Genomic DNA, 20,982 nt, shown 5'->3' on the forward strand with positions numbered 1-20,982 from the left:
TCGAGCTGTACGAAACCAACTGCACGATTTCGGGGCCTCAGAAGTAATGTGAGAAAAATACTTACGCCCTACGACTTGGGTCCTGGAAGGAAACACCAATCTGATACATGCAGTCGTTTACTGTTTGACATTCAGCAGTTTGCTCAGCATAGGAATCATTGAGCTATCGGCGAACGGTGACGCAACCCTTGAGGACAAACGCCGGTCTGAAAGTCACAGGCGCAGTCGTTTGGGCTGTGACTTACCTCCAGCACCACTTCTATATAATGTTGAAAAGGTCTCAGCTGCGCCTGCACAAACCTTCAAGCAAAACTCGGCAATTCGTATATGACAAGGCCATCCGTTGTGTTGCAACCATTTCCAACCATTCTTTCACAGCCACCATCATCAGTCAAGCGTCCTCACCACCAGGTCGGTAGAGCGCCTTCGAAATTCGAGGACTACACTCCTTTGCTCGCGAGATTATCGCTCGACGTTGACCAGACAGAAAGAAGAGATGTGCAAAATTGGAATCGCACACGCTGTGTGCACTGTTTATGATTGCATGAATCATGTAACGGTCAATCGAGGACTTATCAATTGCGGGCAGAACTGTCCACCTCCCTACCCGATAGTACACATTCATGTTGCATCTCGGTTCTGTGATGAATGCATAGGGCGATTCGAGGATGCCAGGGCGAAGAAAAACTGATCCTGCTAGCTTTGGAATCTCGCTGCAAGTCGGGTGGTGATGGATGGGCTTAATATCGGAGCTTCTGAGCTATGAATCTTGCCTGATGGAGAGGTCGAGGGTGAATATTCATTGAACTGTTGCTAGATGAACAGTCAGTGCCGCCTTCTTTGCTTAAGGCACCCCGCAACCCAAGCACGCCTACATATTTGCATCTCTTCTATTCAAGCTTCTGTTATCATATGTTGTTACAACTGAGCCTGGTAGACTGCAATCGTCCACATCACATCAGCTGCTCTCTGCATGGCGAATGCTACTGATGTTCCTATGTGTAAATCCTGTACTATCACTTAGGAATGAAGTTCTCATATTAAGTTTAAGGACCGAATTTCTCTTGGCTAAAATGCTAGCCCAAAGGTTCATGAATAACCCACTTTCACACCAAAAGACACACTTTTCAATCAATGCAACGGTATTTGCTAGGTGACAACTCTTTTCGATATTTTCTACATGAATAGAATTTTATAACATCTAACTATCTCTTGTATATCAAACTTTTTTCTACATTTAAGAATATAATGTGACTTAGATGCAAACTAAAATCTATGAAAAATTCTAAACTTTTTAATGATATATAAGATAAGTCAAATTTTGATAGATTAGACTCTTACTCATGAAGCTCTTACTATAATATGTCAAAGTAATTGACTCTGATATCAGAATAAGCGTAAGATAATTTTTTATTAGTATTAACGATCATGTTCTTGCATAAAGCTGTTTCTGAGGAATGAAAAGAGCCCCTTTTGGTGTGAAAGTGGGGTTATTCTCAAAAGTATGACCGGGTGCCCTGTAAATATCTTGGTTGGCTCGGCTGAGGAATTCTGCCTGGCCTGGACTCTGCCTTTGCATGAAGCTAGGGAATATGGAGTTACTGGTTGCTCCTTGGGAGTCACCTACAGCTTTCTCAGTCCTCCAAGGGCCACCTTCCCACGAGACAAACACCTCTTCGTATGCAGCCTCCCCTCTGACCAGGCTGAGGCGGCCAAATTCGAGCCGCTTGCTTTCAGGCCGTGAGCGGGGCATTGTAGCTCTTGAGCTTGACTTCCTGAGGTCCAACAGGCTCCACTCTGCCTACAGATGTGCCTTGTACCACCTCGTGGTAACAGTGGCTTTGGTATGGCCATTCACCTTCTTCTATCAACACACCTCGAAGGAGTAAACTGCCCCTCCTTCATGATGCTATATCTTTGATTGAAGCCTCATTCACTATTATCTACACTCTCCCACCTTTTCTTGTTACCCTGAGACACCGGCTGTCAACTTTTGTTTGCTACCTCATTTCACGCCTTTGCAAGGTGTCTTGAAGCTCTACAAGCAAGTGCTATTCCTGTTCTGAACTTGGCTTAACGTTTCTTACAAAGAACGTCAAATATGTGCCCAAAAACAAAACCAACACAGAGGCAAGCCCCTCGAAAGATTGACAGTGGCCTGCCACTTGCTCCATGGATCTTGATCAACAACTCTGTAGACGTCTCGACTGTCTACGCTGACGCTGTGTGCTCACTCATCCCTCATTCCAGCGTCTACTGGGGCCCAGACCTCATGACCCCCGTCAATAAACCACAAGAATACCATGCCATCACTATCTGGGCCAACTCGTCTACCGCTCCGGGTGAGGTGGTAGACACAGCGAGAACCTTTCAGGTCCGAGCTCTGAGTCAAGGTTGCAATACAGCTTGTGTCAATCTCTGCAATGATGCCACTTTCCAGGACTTCCAAGCTGTAAACGCGGATGATTGGCCTGTCAACCATCTCACCATCAACGTTGATGGGGCTCCAGTCGAAGAAATTTCCAAGAAGATCGTCAAATGGCTTTGTAAGTATCCAAAGCTTTCCGGCCTCCATTTGTAGATCCGTGCCGCTTTCACCACCTTACATCCTTTGCTCTCAGCCCTAAGCTGACACGCTTGATCTTTGCACAGTCACCGTCCTGAGCGTCCGGGAAACCCTCCATCTTATTCCTATATCGGAAATGCTCGAGATCGACCCGGTAGTTTATAAGGACTACAAATACTGCGCCCTGAAGGACGCCTGCAAGCACCGCAAAGATGCTAAGCTTCAATTCGTCGCTCTCATAGCATCCAAACCTGAGTTGACCGAACCAAACACATTGACGTGGAAGGTTGTCGATCGATCTGGTGAGCGAAGAAAACCCTCAGCGATGTGACAATTGTCAGAATTGGGGTCTTGCTAAGGCGATAACCTACAGGAGAGGCCAGATTCTACTTCAATTACCGTGGGCCTGCCTGCCAGCACACGTGGGACTGGGTCCTCGGTCTCAGACCCGGCGACCGCAAAGTCCTTCCCCGCATGCCCATGGTCGCTTTGCACGAACCTATTGGGAGGAAAATACTCCTTTCTCCATTACGAGCAACGGGCGCGACCATTAGGGGCGTTGGGCATGTGACCATGGGACTTGGCAGAGGGGTACATTGGTTCGGGGACAAGATTAGTGTAAGGAGGAGTGAGAAGCAAAAATTCATACCGGAGGCCGACTGGTTGAAGGCCGAGGAGGAGAAAAAGAAGAGAAAGGATGAGAAGAAGACGTACGCCAGTTCTCGAGGATCGAAGGGGTGGATAAGCGCTAGAAAGGAGATATTGAATAGGGAGCGAGATTTCAGAATCTTTAACGAAAAGGGTGAGAAGACGTGGAAGAGTGTGGAAGATGATACAACCAGTTCGGTTGCGCCAAGCTTGGTCGATGAGAAAGTTGAGAAGGAGTTTTGTTAGGTGGTCAGTCAGAGTTGGAGGATCGTTGCGCCTGGTGACAATCCTCGCGTGCACTCCATGTGAACTGCTGGTCATCAGAATGTTCCAGAGATGGGATCGATCTGATCATGTCACAGTGTGTTGAGCTCAACTGGTTCTCGCTCTGATATGCTGGGGTGCCCATTAAGGCCATATGAGTAGCTACTTTAGCTTAGATAATTTCTTTCCTTTTCTCCTTTTCTCCTTTTCTCCTTGGCTGCCTCGCGTTGATCCTTAAGCATCCAGACGCGAGAATATCAGAAAGTAATTGCTCACAATTCGAAGGCTCTACTTCCAAAAGCCGTCATCTGCTTAGCGCAGCCGGTCAATTCGGAGAATCTCTTGTATCTAACCGTTCCCTGATCACACCTCTTATTCGATTACATTTCCAGCGTCAGCGCAGGCGGACCTCAGATAGTCTAATTTACATGGCATCCACATGAGCCCGTCATAGATTGAGCCTGTGGCCCTCCTCTCCTTGTTCGATGTCAGCCCACTTACAGAAATGCCATCCGAAGATTACACCTCCACACCCTCGACAGGAAAACTCAAACTCAAAGGCGTCAAGGACTCGAGAATAACTAAGAAGAGAAAGAACAAAACTTCCAAAGACGAGAAATCCTCGGGGGACACCGTCGATGATAATTCGGTCATATTAAAGAAGCTGGAGGAGGAGGATCTGGAGATACGCAGGGAAGAGAAGAAGAAAAAGGGAAAGTCTGAAGAACTGAGGGATGATGATGCAGAGGACCCAGAGCTGGGTGTTAGGGTCAAGACGGAAGCGGAGAGGAAGTATGATGAGCAGAGGCGAAAGAGGGTATGTCTGTCGCTATCTATCCCTGTGTACCTCCACAAAGCTGGTCTCGCGCATCCTCTTCTACCATGAGCATCCCGCTTCTAAAAATCCAGGGCTGTGGTGCTGACAAAGGATTGGTTTCACAGCTTGATGATCGTCTCAAACGTGAGGGTGTCAAGACACACAAACAACGCGTCGAGGAACTGAACCGTTATCTTTCTGGTCTGAGCGAACACCATGATATGCCGAGAATCGGCCCTGGATAATACTGGACCTCGTGGTGCGCTTCTAGCAGCACCGCTGCGGCAATTGAAGACCAGTTCTATGTAACTTATTACTTATGGCCATCCCGTTACAAGCTGGCGGATTCTGGTCTAATCTCACTCAAAGAAGCAGGAATCGGCTACGACCTCGACAATCAATCTGCGATCAGAAGTCGTACAACGGTCAACTTTTAGAAATATGCTTAGCAAGCCCCGGAGGACGCACTTATTTACCCACGGACTGGCATTCCTCAATAATGGCAAGAGCCACTACTTGGAGAAGCGTGGAGATTGTCGCCTTGTGTCATGTGCAATATCTGGCCAGGGCCGGCAAGTGGTAGCAGTCCCCTCGAACTGTGGATTCTCCAAAACGCTGCGTATGTAGGGTGTATGCCCTACGTCGTCGGCAGAAGGAGAGATCGCTGAAGCTGATCGTCTACTCTTCCAAGGAAGTGGAGAAGACTGCTTTTGAAGATTCGATCTCTTTTCCCTCGATAGAAGCTAGTTATGGTACTGACTTACAGATGGGGTATATTGCTGGTTTGTCAAAGCCGGAAAGTCAATTACCATGACAGGAGTTATTTCCACTTCGAGATTAGCCTGCGTATGAAGACTGTTGACTCCAGTCGAATGAATGTTGTTCAAGATGTACAACATATTCAGCAGAACTGACATCCCCTGCCCCTCTGGTTTTGCCAATCCGTATCTCCTTGCGACCAGCCAATCCAACTTCAACTTGCCAACCCGAAATCCATCACTTAACTTCATGCCTACAACTACTAGTATCCTGCGTGAACCTCCACCGAGAACCCACGCCCGCCCCTTCAACGCCTACTACTTAAACTTACATTGTCCTTTGAACCGTTAACACAACAACATCCCCTACTTGTCAGCTGCATGTCTACAATCTTCTTCGGGTCCGAGTCCGAGTTCTCAATTGGTGTGTGGTTGACGCTTGCGCACAGCTCTAGTCGGCGGTGACGCGCTTCTATAAGAGCTTTTCGGTGTGGAGGGGAGTGCGCGCGATATTCTGCCCTGGATGGATTGATCCTGTGCAGCTTCAGCCATAGTGGATGAGCCTATGCCACGTTCTATTTATGGTGGTGTGTAATTCCCGTTTCTCGGACGTCTGTTCACCGCGAGAGAAAGACACCAGGACGAGTGTGATATGATCGTGTCAGACTAGAGATCCTCACTTCGATATCACGGCTCGCCAGATGATGGTTGAAGCATTGCCATAACAAAATGAAATGGCCAACTACCCCTCTCCTAGATTTGACTTCCCCACTGCCAAGACTTCGATTTTGCCCCAAAAGCCGAAGATGAGCCGAAGCGAGCCTTGTTTGTCTCAAATCCTAAGCCACAGTCAGGAACATTATTCGCTAGTAATAGTGATCCAGACTGAAACATGGGGGCCTTCGACTCAGGCTTCCAAGACATGTTTTCTTGGACCAAGGTATATCTGCCACTGTTGTGTCCCATCATTCTGGGGGCAATGTTTTCGATAAGCAGCAGTTATCATGATAACCCAACCAGATTGCTCCAGCCCAAGCACAAGCAGGACGCAGATCAAGGTTGAAAGCACCTCCAGAGACCATCCACTATCCTTACTACCAAGGGATACAGCAACCGATGAAGGATTAAAAGCCCGCTTTAGACCTTTATGGGGAGCCTTTGCGTTAGATGATCTGCCCAATGAGCTCTTCGACCATGTTCTCGAGTACTTACACCACCAATGTCCATCTGAACTGAATTGGCATCAAAGACCAGACCTAACTATTATCAAATCGACGAAGACGGATCTGAAGAACCTTTCGTTAGCATCAAAATGTATCCGGGCCTTGACTTTGAAGCGCCTGTTCGCCCATGTTTGTCTCGATCCGAATCAATCTCCAGCTTTTCTGGATTTTGTCGATCAACATGGGTTGGCTGCACATGTCAAAAGCATTGTAGCTTATATGACGGAGCCATGTCGACTAATCTTGCATCCACTCTGGTGGGCACGACTTCTCAACACGATTCCCGCTCTGACTTTCACCATCATCTGTCCTCCATATGTGTTTGCAGAGTTTGCTTCGACTAGCATTGTCGATGTGGACAGTTGGGCTTTCAACATGCCCTACCATGTCATTCGGTTTCGACAGTCGAGACTAGCTGCTATTCGACAGACATCCTTCAATGACGACCATGATCTATTTTCTGCTCGACCATGGACTGAGTTTTCCATCAATGAAGGTTCCAGCTTGAAGGTATATTCGCAATACGAATATTTTCTCCGTCGGACGCCTTCTCTGATGAGCGCAATGCTGCTGTGTCCATCTCCAGGACTGACGTTCATGCTTAGCAAGCTAGAGAAGTTCACTTATACGGCGATATTTCCCTTTTACAATCACGTGGATCATGTTCTCAAGAACATCCGCAAAATGTTGAATCTGAAGCATCTTCGTTTTAGACTTTGTCCAGATCCCAGTAGCAGTGTCATTGACGATGAGCTGGTGGAAACGAAGGGTCACATTGACCTTGTTGATGCATGGATGGAGTTTAATACTTCATATGGGCTGGTTGGTCACACAGTACGCTTGCTTTCCGTTGAGTATTCCTTGCAGGAATTTCAAGTCGAAGATGTCTCGATGGAAGGCATTAAAGATGGGTTGATAGAGAGCCTGGATGCAATTTTAGGCAGCAAGATGGTTCACCAGGGAGATGGGTTGTGGAGGCGGAGTCAGCCCACCGAAGAGAATAACAATAGTTTTGGACATTGACGATTTCATCAGTGATCCTAGGTGGCGTTACGACACTTCTGGAGGTCGCAAGCTCGAAGAAAGATAAATTCTTCAAGAAGCCAAAGCGTTGGCTACCCGGCCTCCCAGCATCTTTGACTGCTCGGGCAAGCATTTCGACCACGGGACGAAGCCTCAATCCATTATTCAGGTATGCGGTTCACATCAATCTGGCAAGGTAGAGCTCTACTGTCAGGCAACAACATAGGACGCGAATGAAAGTGCAGGCTTGATAGTGCAGGCCTCCTCCAGCGCGCTTTAAGTTATTTCAATATGTCAGGTCATCCGCCAAGGTCTTTCCGAGGATGCTGCATTTTCATTCATCATTAACAGCTGACTTTTTTTTGGATGAATGACAGTTGTCTCTCCTAGGCAATGAAGGACAGCCGGCTCTGCTAAGTACGAAGTGGCACGCTGCGTGATTCTTGCGGTTGCTGGTGCCAACAAAAGCAGACTTAAGACGGAGCTTCAGGCCTTCGGTGAGAAACAAATCGTTAAGGAGGGTAACGGCGTTACCTAGCGACTTACCTGTTATGCTGGAACATGCAGGCTATTGTGGGCTTTAACTTACATGACTACGATTCTGTTCACAACTACTGGAACAGCTGATGTGCACCAATGATGGTTTGGGATCTCCGAATGTAAAACAAGTACTGTACCTGGCAGCAATGTAAGCAACGTGGCCAGTGGTGCCGATCATGCAATGCAAGAAACATGTTTGGACAGGCCTCCCCTTGAAATGCAGCTTGAAGTTGGACTGTGACAGTAGTAGTCTCGATCATCAGCCCTCAAATTACCCCTTTTTAGACAGTTCAAGTATTTGTGTCACGGAAAAGCAAATCAAATCGGCCCATCTGCATGCGCGGACAATGCCCGCATCAAGGAGTCTAAGTAGGGGATGAGATTGAGATTGAGTTCTGCCCATGCGGTGCTACATTCGATAGTGGTAGGGTATGAGCACATGCTTCTTACATATGCTATGCTTGGTGACTCTATCCATAGCTAAATGGCCTGCTGGACCTAACAGAAGAAGGGCGCACGCATTGATCACACCCTCCATGAAGCGCAGATGACCTGTAGCTTAGAAATCACTCTACTTGCGTCTGACTATAGTTCATCAAATAGATATAAATAAATCACAGCCCACGCGGTATTGTGGAAGGATGAAGGAGCAGCAGCTTCAGAAATGCGTGAGGTGCCTTGAGGAGGCTTGTTAGGCACCTGAATTCTGCACTCTGAGCTTCCCCCTACCTCAGGAGCCCCACAAGTTGAGGCTAGGCCTGGTGTCGCCGAAGCGGAGCCTCCCCACCCTTAACTAAAAGCTTTGGACCCCTGGCCAGTCCCCCATCTCGCTAGCATTGCTATCGCTGTGACTCCATCGAAACCCTAGATACTACTCTTTCCCGTTTCAAATCGAGCTCATACACCCCGGAATCCTCCGCGTTCGGTAAGCAAACAGCACAGAACAAGCTCCGAGCTCGGTGATAGCTTGGCCACTGCATTCTGCAGCTTGACTGGCATGGGGCTGGAAGCCGAACTGTTTTGACGGACGGAATGTTCCATCACCAGACTCACAAACAACCCATCGCCCGGCACGTGGATGGACGCACGCCTACGATTGCTTCCAAATCACCTTAGAATAAGATTTGTTACGCCTTGAATCTGTTTCAAGAGTTATGACTCGTTGGTACAACTTACTTTCACAAAGATCCCAAACTTTCGGCAGCGCCATCAGCATTGTTGCATGATGGCACCAGAAGCCAGAATGAAGGGTCCCGAAGAGATAGAGCTACCTCCTTCTCCTCCTCTCGAGCTCAACAACAACAACTGCATTCCTCCTCCAGCCTCTCCATTTTTAGCCTTACCATCACGGCCAGAGACACCACACTCAGTCTCATCGCCCGATCTGTCCGCCATCACAACTGTAAACTTATCGAATCCGCTAACACCAAAACCTCGCAACCGATCTCCAATGTCTCGCGGCCATCTGCGGTCTCACTCCACTGCCAGCACTCTCACGCTACCTCCCATGCAACGAGCCCACAGCAGCCCTGGGGTAGACTCGACTGGTCGCTTCATCATACCACCTGCAACTGGTCCGCACCGACCTGCATCTCCTCTTGGACATTCTGGTCGCAGACGTAGTCCATTAAGATCAGCAATGGAGGAATCATATCCCAGCGGTCCTACATGGAACGGGCTCTACATCGAACCCAATATTCCCGAGCATGCAGAGCTTGACATATCAGCCAGCACCAACCTAGCTCATACCACCACACCTGAGGGAGAGCTTGGCCACACATCACTTCCATCAGCATACAACACCATCCCCCGCTCCAGACGAACGTCATCAAGTCCGCTCTACCACTCGTCCTCGACCCCCAACCTGCCCAAGGCCACAGCCAGCCCTATCTCGGGAGGCAGCTCACCTTTACTCAACGCGCAACGATATGCAAACGAGCCCTACCCTCTACACCACGCCTTCTCCTTTGGCTCTGGCTCGTCGATGCCCAGCACACCCACGTCGTTTCGCTCTCGCTCACCCTCCATCAGCTCCCTCGAAACCATACCCGACACCCCCGATGCGGAAGAAGCGGCAAGGGTCGAGGAGGAAGAGTACCTGAAGAACCGCGCCGCAGCAGGAGGAGGCGAGGGCGAGGAATCCGACGGACGAGATGCCCGGAGGAAAAGTTCGCTGGAAATGCGGTTCGGTGGCAAGGAGAAACGGAAGAGGTGGTCTGTCTGTGGAGCGGAGAGACGAGGTGATTTTTCTTTGGAGGTCATAGAGGAGTGATGGGATCACAGGACGAGAGGGAATTGGGGCTTATGATTTTTTTCGAAATGCAGGCCTTCTGCATGTGCTCAGCTCAGCTCAGCTCAGCACAGTGCGATACAGTACAGTACCATACAGCACAGCACAGCACAGCATCTTACGGCGTTTGGGAGGGGAGGGGATGGGATGTTCCAGCCATGCCCTGGGTTCCCCCAAGCAGGCCGCACTGGAGGAAGAGTGTGGTTGGCCGGCAAATCCGGCTCATGCTTTATTTACATGGATGATTGTTGCTACACCCAGGAAACGAGACAAGGGAATCAAGGCAGGAAAGCATGTTGAACTCGCTTGGGCTAGCTAGGCATTGTGATTCCCTCCTTTGCCGTTCCCTGACCCGGGAGCAGGCTGGTTGAATGGCAAACCATCGTCCGAGACAGACACGACACGGGGACTCTCAGCCGTTCCTAAATTAGGAAATAGCATGCTTGGTAACTTAGTGATAGATATCAATATCATTAGTAAGTTAGTAGTAGTATGGCTACTGCCCACCACCACTTGGATTTCCGTTTCCCCCATCCCCCCCTTCTCCAGCTCCCTGAAACCAACACCGAAATAAGATGTGCACTCGATCCATCATCACGGTAGGAATCTACACCCTCTCGCTGGCGGATGAGTCTCTTCTTTCTTACCTTCTTTCGTCCTTTTTTGGGGGGTTTTGGGGGATGGGGCCTGCGGCGGGTTCCGGGAACTACTAAATAGTTTGTTGGTCGAAGGTCCGATGGGTCGGAGTCCGAGTCGTGGTTTGATACCGGTGGCTCCTGGCAGGTGGTGTGGATGCTTGGATGTTATGAGAGGAGAGGAGGGTAGAGGAGAGTGGTGGATTTATGGTGGTGGTTGAGGAGGGGATGGAGGGATGGGGGAGTTGGATATCTTGGGATCTTGGGGTGGTTCTGGATCTGGATCTGGATCTGGATCTGGATCTACTTGTTGCAGATCGTTGGGGAGGGGGGCAGGGTTTGGGTTCTTGCTGGCCGGTTGGTTTGGTGCTGAGGAGGTGGTGCGGGGGAGCTGGCCAGAGATGATGCGGTGCAGATGTTGTTGATGATATTGGTGTTTACGGTTCGGTTGTGTGAGACTTGCCCTGCCTTGCATTGCCTTCACTGGAGTTGTTGAGAGGTTGGTCTGGCGTTGAATATTTGGACAACCCGACCAGATGGAAGGTTGGCATGTTGTCTTGCCTCCCAGGTAGGAACGGACGCTCGTTGTGGGTGCTAGCAGCCTTGGTTTTGGCTGTGATTCTTTCCGAGGGTCGATGGGTGGGGATGGGTGTTCAGTTGGGTTGGTCATCTAGCTAGATCTGGTGGCGCAATATCAGGCTCGCAGGAGTGGTGTTCAAGGAACCGAATAGGACTCAGGCGTGAGAGATGGCAAGGGGAGCGAGCGTCCAGCTGGCAAGGTAGCAGAGGAGAGATTGTCTTGCCATCGTTGTGCTCGTCTCACTTATGGTGTAAGTTGAGAAAGAAAACGACCAAAGGCAAAATCATCCAATGGGGCATTGTGTCCCTGTATTGGTAAGTCTGTTTCCATCCCAAAGATACTGACACCAACATTTTATGCCGTCAGAGCGATGGGAAACTTCTGTCCGGCACCTCCAACGGCTTTATAGCCGACTAAGTATAGACGATGGGAGCCATCTGCATCCTTAGAGGGACATGCGCGCTACCTGTCGGGGGGGAATCCACAATCCCATCACGACCATACACAGCTCGATACCGCGTGGCTATGAACCTGGCCATTGTCTCAACCCCGCGGATGCCGTATGACCTTGCCCAGAACTCGACCTGACTCATAGTTAAAGGCCCATCCCACCACCCCTCAATATAGCGATGGAGATAGGCAATTGCGTCTGCTAGGTCATGTGGCCGCGCAAGCGACCGGTCACTGGCCAACCTACCCAGAGTGGCGACAAAGGCGTAATCCCAGGGCGCAGCGAGAATCTTCAGACCGTGTGCTTGGAAGATGATTTCATTTTGGGAGATGCTTCTCAGCACGACCCGTTTATGGACGCTGAAGGGGAGCTTGAGGGTATCGTCGCCACGGGTGCTGAACCATGCTCCGCGTATTGGTTGGCTGCATTTCAGTCGGGCGTATTTGGCTGCGGCTGCGAGTATCTTGCGTTGCTCTTCGCTTACGTCGGTGGCAAGGTAATCGAGGTTTTTGCGTGTCAGTTGGTCTTTTAATAGTAGGCCACTGATTGAGCCGCCGACAGTGATGATTGTTATATTCTGGCCTTGGCTGGCGAGATAGCTAGCCATCAGATGGAGGGCTTGTTGGATGGTTTCGCGTTGAAGGGCGAAGCTGTCAATTCTTTTTTGGGCCGGTGGATTTATTTGTTGGTCTTGGTAGGGTATCATCCATGCTTCTGGACGGGAGAGTGATGTCACTGCGCTGTCTGCTGAGTTTGCTTGCTGAAACTGTCTGCCGACTCGTTGACGTGATGGCTGAGGAGCTCTGCGCTCTGCTCGGTCGGTCATATTACTGTTAAAACAGCGAGCGAAGCTGTTGCCCATCTGTGCTAAGGGATTAGCTGTTATCCAGGGCGTTTTTATCCTGGAAGAGGGTCAATATTGACCCGCAACAGCCCAAGCGGTGTTGCTCTCTTTCTGTTTGCAGGAACGAGTACTAAATGGGCAGAAAAGGTATGGCAGCGGTGGAATAATGCTTCATCAAGACCCTCGTTAAGACTTCTGCTGGCTTCCTGCCGGTGAGATCTATCACTAGACTTAGAGCAGGGAGCGTCAAACGGTTGACGCCGCACCTAGAAGCTTGTAGCAAGATTGCCATGTGCATGTGAGCATTTCCTAGGGTTGACGATGTTTGTAGTTGGGCCATCACTGTGGAGATTTTCGAGGTGTTTGAAACGAGTTTCAAAGTGAGTGAGCATTCTGTACGTATCACCTATTATCTTCGGGATGTGGACCACCATCCTGAATCGCTCGAAGGAGACTTATCATAGAGTTGGTGCTGATGAGACTCATACATGATAGATTATGATGTGAACGTGGTGAGTGGTGAGGTTGGATAGAAACTACTCAAGTACTACATCGTACGTACGGAGTACAGAGGGTGTACAGAGTCGTGCATCACCACTTCAATTTACGCCAGCTGGGATTACGTAGTGGATGCAACTAGCTCTTCTGGTGCTAGTATGATGTTTGGTCGGTATGAAACAAAAGGTTGATATACGCAGTAAGGACGCAACTGGCAAAAGCTTAGCTAACTGTAAGATTGAGTTGAAGCCTAGACAGCTTAATGAAGGGCGGAAGCGGCCTCAGAAGCAGTCCGGATGAGGGGCTGTTGCTAGACAGTCTAGGGGCCTTGGGGCCCCATCGTACTAGCTATGATTTCTGCTAACACTAGTTAGAGCTTGGTGGCCTGTGCTAGTGGTGCTTTAATATTAGTGTAACCGACTCTGCATGTACTACGTAGTGCATACTAACTACGTAGAGCAGATGGCGGGAATAAAGGGCGGTGCTAGTCAGTACTAAGTAGAACAAGGATGACTTGCCTTCCAGGACATTTGGTCAGCACAGGCCGAATGAGAAGATCTTGAAATCTGATGACTCAAACGGACATCACTAGAGACCAGCATGGTAGGTAGACGGACAGACGGACAGAGAGGCAGACAGGCAGTCTTCTAACTTAATCTCATTACGTCTCTTCCCTTTAGCTACTGACTCAGACCACTCAATCCTCCTTGTGTCTACAACACCTACATCAGTGCATTTCTTCTCACCTAGACGAGTCTACTCTTTATCGTGGCGAAGCAAGGGTAGGTGAAGCACGCATCTCATAGTATGCGTGCAAGTATGCTCTTTTCCTGCTGAAATGGTTACATATTCTGCTACCTGTGGGTCTTACCTACGCCCTTTTCTATCATTGGGAGAACAAAAATGGTGGGTAAGATATGCCAGATCCACAACGGTATCTTCTGTCCAACGTCGGGTGTCTTTATTCAATATGTCATCTGTCTCAAATTATGATCAGCCTGCCTGTTCATCAACACGAAGGGATATGAACAATGGCGTTAGTCACTGTGTCAGATAATGACTTCATCTTTTGAGTCTCGCTGAGCTGAATGGTTGTCATTTTGTCCTTGCGCCAACTCAAGACCATTTCCTTGGTGTATGATCGCCAGACCCAGGCGGTTGAGAAGCCTATCCGTACCTTTTATGAACTATATTCGCCATTTCGAGCATGATATTGTATCACCTGCTTATACATTTTGATTCTTTAGTCATGAATGGTCACATCATGCCTGACCATGCTAATAGTAGTGAACAGAGTCGCCGATTCATGTCTCGAGTCTACAATGATCTCGATAGGAGCAGCCATCGTTCTTCGTCCGCTCTAAACAAGAATCCCAACGAGATGCAACAAGCGATACGACCGAGAGGGAAGATTCCCAATATAGCAATCATCGGCGCCGGGATATCAGGGTTGAGATGCGCCGATGTGCTCATCAGGAGCGGTGCTCGAGTCACAATTTATGAAGCGCGGGACAGGATAGGTGGTCGGGTATAAGAAGAGGTAATCTCTCACAAGATCAAAGAGCTTATACAATTTAGGTACATCAGGTTGAATCAGGGGGTCATCTGATGGATATGTATGTTAATAGGAAGCGTTTGGAAAACATATGCTGACTCAAGCAGTGGGGCAAATTGGATCCATGGAAGTCAAAGTAATCCGATTGCCGACATTGCAGAGCGAACGAATACGACCACCTATTTTCTAGAAGACAGTGAAGCGATCATCGACTCCAGAGGGAACCGTATGGACAATCGCGTAGCATCAGAGCTCTCCGAGGCGGTCTGGGGCATCATCGCCAAGGCCCTCAGATACAGCGACGAGCATTCTGCGGAGATCGACAAATGCCAAAGCTTGATGGACTATTTCCAGGACCAAGTCAAAGAAGTCACGGATGATGCCTCGATGCAAGCCCTTGTTCTTCAGCAAGCCCAGATGTGGGGTGGCTATGTCGGCGATCCGATCGAAAGGCAGAGTCTGAAGTTCTTCTTCCTCGAAGAATGCATTGATGGTGGTGAGTAGGCGTCCTGTAAGCCAGCGTCTGTGATTAACTCTATTTCAGAAAATGCTTTTGTCGCAGGCACATATAAGAAGATACTTGCAGAGATTGCCGCCACCGCCCTAGCAGATGCTGATATACGCTTGAATGACGAGGTTGTCTTCTTCCATGCCCATCATGATCCGCAATCCACCTTTCCAGCAACGGTCACCCTACAAACACGAAGTGGCACACAACATACGTACGATGAAGTTGTCCTCACCGCGCCTCTCGGTTGGCTCAAACGTCACAAATATGATGCCTTTCCACCTGACTCCCCTCTTCCTTCTCGTCTACTGCAAGCCATCGACAACATCAGCTACAGCCGATTAGAAAAGGTCTACGTCACCTTTCCCATGGCCTTTTGGCAGCAAGACACATCCACTGCGGCCTCGCACTCAGAAGATTCACCCAATAGCAATCTAAGCTCCTCATCCGCCTCCTCTGCCAAATCCGGTCCATCGACCTACCCCTCGTTCACTCACTTCTCCAGCCCCGACTACGCTCCCCACCCACCTGACATTCCCTGGAACCAAGTCCTCGTCAACCTCGCCGCCCTTCCCGACACTACTTCCCACCCCACCCTCCTCTTCTACCTTTACGGCGCCTGCGGCACCCACCTCGTCAACCTCATCCAAGACATGCCCGTGTCTACGTCCCCTTCCTCCCCATACCACCAAACTCTAAGAACGTTCTTCGAACCATTCTACTCGCGTCTCCCCAACTACGACGTCCACTCCGCCTCCTGCACCCCCTCCGCCTTCTTAGCAACGAAATGGCAGCTCGACCCCTTCGCCGGAAATGGCGCCTACACCAACATCCAAGTCGGCCTCGAGAATGGGGACAAGGATATCGAGGTGATGAGGGAAGGTGTAGGGGAGGAAAGGCGGCTGTGGTTGGCGGGCGAGCACACGGCGCCTTTCATCGCGCTGGGGACTACGACGGGGGCGTACTGGAGCGGCGAAGGTGTGGCACGGAGGATCGTGGATCTGTATGACGCGTTGGAGGTGGGTGAGGCGGTTGTGGGCGAGGAAGCGGATGAGGAAAAGATGAAGAAGGTGCCCAGTGTGGTGGAGAAGAGAGACGCGGCGAATGCGAACGGGTTAGCGCTTTGAGGATACTGGAGACTCTGGAGTGGGAGACGGGGATGAGGACGCGCCTTTTTATTCTTCCAGCGAACTGGAAGTGTTGGAGGGGTACCAATGCCACCAGCATATATTTTTCTCGCCTTCATAGAGCGCATCCACAGGTTTTATCAGAGGGCCCCTTTCTTCCTTGACGGCGCTAGCTTGGTTAGTTGGGAGCCAGAGCGATGATTTACACCGCTCTTTCACTCCTGACCGTCTTGCATTCATGCTGCATTCGCTCCGCTCCCGCTCATGCTCTGGCTGGCTTAGATTACAGATTGGCCTGAACCCCCCCTCTCCCTCCCAGCCCGGTCTCCGAATAGAAAACCAGACGAGACGAGACGAGACGAGACGAGGCGAGATGTACTCAGAGCCCTTCCATTCCATTGTGCAACCACAACCGCGCTGAGAGAGAGCTGGCAGTCAGTCGGTCAGTCAGTCAGTCAGTCAGTAGCTACGTAGGTAGGTCGACGAGCGCAGCCCTTCCTTTTCCTTTTCCCTTTCCCTTTTTTTTCCCGGTAGAATTCCTACATGCGCGAGTTGGTTGACTGGTTTCTTTGAACCTGTTCTTCGCCAGTACAAGTATGAGTACCAGTGCCAGTGCCAGTGCCAGTACAAGGACAAGGACAAGGACGGAAGTAGTAAATAGTTAGTCATGCTGAGCAGCGCCTTGGGAGAAGGGGGAGAGATGGGGGTTACAGGGTCTTGAAAAGAAGGAGAAGGAGAAGGAGAAGGAGGTCCAGCAGGCGTATCTATCTATCTTATCTAATCTAGTTAGACAGGGAGCTGGGTAGCTGGGTGGCTGGGTGGCTAGGTAGCGCTGCAGCAGAGATGGGGATGGGGGTATCGGTATGAATATGAAGGTGGTGGATCTTCTTCGTTTGTAAAGGCTCTGCGTGCGTTGGTGGGTGAGTCGGCTTCACGTCACGTCACGCCACGCCCTCCTCATCCAAGGCACCAGCATCAGCCGTGGCAGGTATTGCATTCGTGGCGGCGCCGCTGCTGCTGCTGCTGCCACCCAGCACGTTCACACACTCCGCCCCGTCATCAACCGCCATGTCTGCCATGCTGGTGCTGGAAGCTTGGGATTTCATCTGCTGCTCCCACAGCTGCTGCGCTTGTGTCTGCGTCTGCGTCTGCGGTGGTGGATGGGGATGCACATCGTGCATCTCATCGTCGTTATCACGCTTCAGGACCGCTGATTCTTTTTCTCGCATCGCCACCGACTTTCCTCTGCCGCGCTTCCTCGCCCCTGCTCCCTTTTTCTTCCTCGTCTCGACCGGCGGATGGGTTGCTGAATGTGCTGAGCCATCACCATTTGCGATGCCGCTGGATGGTGCGCTGAAATCAAAGGATGCGATCTCTACACCCACGCGCAACACAGACTGGTAGTCAGCAAACCAACGGATGGGGAAAGGGGTAGATGTGAATAGATGGATAATACGTACGCTCGATCACGGCATCCATCCTAGCACCTTGCTTGACTTCTTCTCCTCCTCCCGCCTTCTCTCCAGCACCACCCCATCGCCGCTTATCGAGCTGGCGTTTCGCTTTCTCGATCTTGTGGTTGGTACGCAGGTTCTTGAGGCGCAGGGCTTCCGTGATGCCGTGTACTACCAAAATGGAGTAAGTAAATATGCAGTCATCCTAGCTCCGTCACTTGGGCCGGCTAGATGGGTAGACTTATTCAATGATTTAACACAGTGCAAGGAGACCAGACAATGCACCCATTCATTACAAGAAGAAGAGATGTTAAGCGGGGTTCAACTCACTTTCCCGCTGTCTCTCAAACCTCCCCTTGTCCGAAAAGAGAGGCGCTAGGAATTCTAACGACCCGCGCGCGGCCTCGAGGCGCTTCATCTCTTCGTCTCGACGCTGTTTCCATCTTTCGAGTTTGGTTTTGTGCGACGTCTCGTGCTCAGACCTGTTTCGTGACGGAGCGGTTCGAAGACGTTCGCTTCGACGCCATCCGTTCTGCGGTGAAGCGGATCGGTCACGTGCGGGTGGAGGGGAGTAGTGTGAGCTGCTGCGGCGAGTGCGGGTATCTTTGTAGCTGCTGTTGTTGTTCGTCGTAGGTTGGGAGTTGGGAGTGAAGACTATGTCTTCGACAAGGGCGTCGTAGCGGGTGCCCAGGACTGCGGAAGATGACAGCCCTCCACCTTCGTTTGTAAAGTCAATTGTCTCGTCGGATCGAGTCATGATTTTTTGTCTGTCTGGGTGAATGGCAGCGGGATCGGAGGAGACTTTACCATTAGGTCTGTAGCTATCGATCCCTCGAGAGGATGCGCCATGACCATCCAATGTACCTGGTCTGTAGCTGTCGAGTAGCTGGTCTCTGCTCCGCTCTGAGTAGTCCGGCCGGTAGCTATCGCCTTGGACGCCATCCCGAGGCCCAACGGTTGCAGATGATCTGGAATATCTTGCAATAGTCTCGGCTGAGGACAGACCATCTGCCCCAACAGTGGGGGTACCGTCAATCTCAATAATATTCTTAGAAACAATGCTGCATGCTGGTTGAAGATGCAGGATCTGATCAAGCGCAAGATGGATGGTGTTGTGGTCTGATTGGTCTGCATCAAACTCCACCACCAGCGCCATCTTGATTTTGGGCATGGTGAAGGGTTGTGGCTAGAATCCAGAACAGACGCTCCAGCTGTCTATGGTACCAACCAAGGCCTGTATGTTGAGAAGGCTTATCGATGACGACCAAATAATTATACGTAGGCGAAAGCGATAAGAAAAAGTCGTTGCGGTAACCATCGAGACTGGTCAACCATGTATCCAATCTCGGAGCGGCCTCGTGATCTAGATCTAGATGCTACCAACCATGCCTGAGAATGTAAAAGAGTGTTCAGTGGCAGCAATACAGTTGGTACACTTGAGTCGGGGTTGGCCTTGTTTATTCTATTATTCTATTGTTATGAAAGGCAAGAAAAAGAGGCTTGGCGTGGCGTGTGTGACTGAATTCCTTTCTACGTCTGGCCCCATCCCGGACTCATTCAATCTAAGCAGGCCACCAACGGTCAACGTGACTGTCCGCAAATGCTTGCCTTTGGCTTGATGGTAGAGACATCAAGGACATATTGTGAAGCTGCGGGACTGCTGGAGCAGAAGTGATGCGGCGGACCTGGCTGGCTGCCCACGGCCAGCTCCTCTCATCAACCTCCCCCCCCATGTGATTGAAACAACTCCAGCACCCAGCCTCCAGCCCCCAGCCCCCAGCACATCGCATATTTAATATCTGTGACCAACACTGCGATGCCCGGCCTTCGCCTTCTCCGTGTTCTGGCGTGCTCTTTCTTGAAAACTGCTCTCAGAGAGGTGGGTCATCATATCTGTGCCATGCTCATCCGAAGTTAGCATTCTGACTTATATCCAAGATGTCTCTTACATTAGGTTGGTGCTTGTTCTGTTCCAGGTGCCATCTCTTAGCTATCGTATGCTTAACCCGAATGAGAGCTTGGAGATGACTTACGATCCGGACGTCTGCGAAGCTTCTGGAGCAATGCTGGAATCAGCCGATGGAATTTGATGATCTTCTGGTCTCTGCCGACTTCGAGTGCGCTTCCCGGGTTCAGTGAGGTGCCAACTTGTCGACCATTCACTTCCACAACCTTCATGGATTGGACTTTTTCTTGATCTTGGCCCTGTAATTGCTGTGCGAGGTGAGTAGGATCGTCGATGTCGCTGTCTACCACGTCGATGCTGACAGTGCGGGTGAGCAGCAGTTCAAGTTTGACATTCATCTTGGAAAGAATTCGAGCACGGTGCTGAAGAAGAGGCAACAGAGGGTGAAAGGCCACCGAATGATAGAATATGGGGGAATGACTCTTCGAATTGAAGGTGAAAGTGTTCACAGATAGCTGGCACAAAGCTGCTACAGGCTTGAGCCAACATTCGCGCCTTCCAATTGGCCAAAACACCATCTGTGATGACCACTCGATATAGTTCGTGGACAACTTTTGGCTTCTTGGAGCGACTCATCGCAGTGTGTCTGTATCCATCGGAAGTCTGTCAACGGGAGCCAAGGCAACAGGGCCAGCTTCTAGATGTAGCACCTCGAATGGTGAGCTTAGAATCAAGCTTATGCTGTAGAAGAACCTGACCAAATAGAATTCTATGCGTGTCGTCTAATACAGTCTGTCGCATTCCCATTCAGCACGTTATCCTCCCAGAGAGCTTGTCCGGGGGAGTTGTCAGGCGGAGGAATTTTGTCTGATCAACAAAGCAAAACAAATATACGTCATGCCCTACCAACCTGCCCTACTTTCCGCTTTGAGCCACCGCGTCTGGAATACCATAACCTCGACATTGACCTCGACACCGACACCGACACCGACACCGACATGCTCACCCATCATTCTATGCCTACGAGATAGCAAGACTACCACACCTCACTTGTCATGCCGCCCAAATCAGCGCGTACCGGCGAGTACATTGAGACGGTAAGCTCTCTCCGACCTCTACTCTCCAAACCTCTCCACTAACCATCCCCCCCCCTTGACAGGACAACGGCAACAAGATCTCGCGCCGTGCCCAACTGCACGCAACACAGCACATAATCCTAGCCGGCAAATCGGTGATCCAGCACGACGTCATCATCCGCGGCGACCTGGTGCGCCAACAACCGCCAACAACAGCAC

The 20,982-nt window shown here is 50.4% G+C and overlaps 9 protein-coding genes across 9 annotated transcripts; 5 read left to right on the forward strand and 4 right to left on the reverse strand.

Moving 5' to 3' along the window:
* Positions 1–1,426: 1,426 nt before the first annotated feature.
* Positions 1,427–1,753, reverse strand: EPUS_05901 (uncharacterized protein; the record flags this gene model as incomplete). The annotated part of the gene is made up of 1 exon (XM_007802279.1): positions 1,427–1,753. One exon carries the CDS (start codon positions 1,751–1,753, stop codon positions 1,427–1,429), a length of 327 nt encoding a protein of 108 aa, XP_007800470.1.
* A 348-nt stretch (positions 1,754–2,101) lies between these two features.
* EPUS_05902 (uncharacterized protein) lies at positions 2,102–3,460 on the forward strand (the record flags this gene model as incomplete). The annotated part of the gene is made up of 3 exons (XM_007802280.1): positions 2,102–2,546; positions 2,653–2,868; positions 2,940–3,460. 3 exons carry the CDS (start codon positions 2,102–2,104, stop codon positions 3,458–3,460), a joined length of 1,182 nt encoding a protein of 393 aa, XP_007800471.1.
* Positions 3,461–3,983: 523 nt separating this feature from the next.
* Positions 3,984–4,540, forward strand: EPUS_05903 (uncharacterized protein; the record flags this gene model as incomplete). The annotated part of the gene is made up of 2 exons (XM_007802281.1): positions 3,984–4,295; positions 4,421–4,540. 2 exons carry the CDS (start codon positions 3,984–3,986, stop codon positions 4,538–4,540), a joined length of 432 nt encoding a protein of 143 aa, XP_007800472.1.
* A 2,111-nt stretch (positions 4,541–6,651) lies between these two features.
* On the forward strand, positions 6,652–7,299 carry EPUS_05904 (uncharacterized protein; the record flags this gene model as incomplete). The annotated part of the gene is made up of 1 exon (XM_007802282.1): positions 6,652–7,299. The coding sequence occupies one exon, from the start codon at positions 6,652–6,654 to the stop codon at positions 7,297–7,299; it is 648 nt and encodes a 215-aa protein (XP_007800473.1).
* A 1,765-nt stretch (positions 7,300–9,064) lies between these two features.
* EPUS_05905 (uncharacterized protein) lies at positions 9,065–10,111 on the forward strand (the record flags this gene model as incomplete). Its single annotated transcript, XM_007802283.1, has 1 exon — positions 9,065–10,111. One exon carries the CDS (start codon positions 9,065–9,067, stop codon positions 10,109–10,111), a length of 1,047 nt encoding a protein of 348 aa, XP_007800474.1.
* A 1,646-nt stretch (positions 10,112–11,757) lies between these two features.
* EPUS_05906 (uncharacterized protein) lies at positions 11,758–12,621 on the reverse strand (the record flags this gene model as incomplete). Its single annotated transcript, XM_007802284.1, has 1 exon — positions 11,758–12,621. One exon carries the CDS (start codon positions 12,619–12,621, stop codon positions 11,758–11,760), a length of 864 nt encoding a protein of 287 aa, XP_007800475.1.
* A 2,299-nt stretch (positions 12,622–14,920) lies between these two features.
* EPUS_05907 (uncharacterized protein) lies at positions 14,921–16,327 on the forward strand (the record flags this gene model as incomplete). Its single annotated transcript, XM_007802285.1, has 2 exons — positions 14,921–15,188; positions 15,237–16,327. 2 exons carry the CDS (start codon positions 14,921–14,923, stop codon positions 16,325–16,327), a joined length of 1,359 nt encoding a protein of 452 aa, XP_007800476.1.
* A 941-nt stretch (positions 16,328–17,268) lies between these two features.
* Positions 17,269–18,952, reverse strand: EPUS_05908 (uncharacterized protein; the record flags this gene model as incomplete). Its single annotated transcript, XM_007802286.1, has 3 exons — positions 17,269–17,702; positions 17,788–17,952; positions 18,112–18,952. 3 exons carry the CDS (start codon positions 18,950–18,952, stop codon positions 17,269–17,271), a joined length of 1,440 nt encoding a protein of 479 aa, XP_007800477.1.
* A 621-nt stretch (positions 18,953–19,573) lies between these two features.
* On the reverse strand, positions 19,574–20,085 carry EPUS_05909 (uncharacterized protein; the record flags this gene model as incomplete). The annotated part of the gene is made up of 2 exons (XM_007802287.1): positions 19,574–19,674; positions 19,815–20,085. The coding sequence occupies 2 exons, from the start codon at positions 20,083–20,085 to the stop codon at positions 19,574–19,576; spliced, it is 372 nt and encodes a 123-aa protein (XP_007800478.1).
* Between the last annotated feature and the right edge of the window lie 897 nt (positions 20,086–20,982).

The sequence above is a fragment of the Endocarpon pusillum genome (assembly GCF_000464535.1).
Source record: "Endocarpon pusillum Z07020 unplaced genomic scaffold scaffold1575, whole genome shotgun sequence".
In the NCBI taxonomy this organism is placed as follows: domain Eukaryota; kingdom Fungi; phylum Ascomycota; class Eurotiomycetes; order Verrucariales; family Verrucariaceae; genus Endocarpon; species Endocarpon pusillum.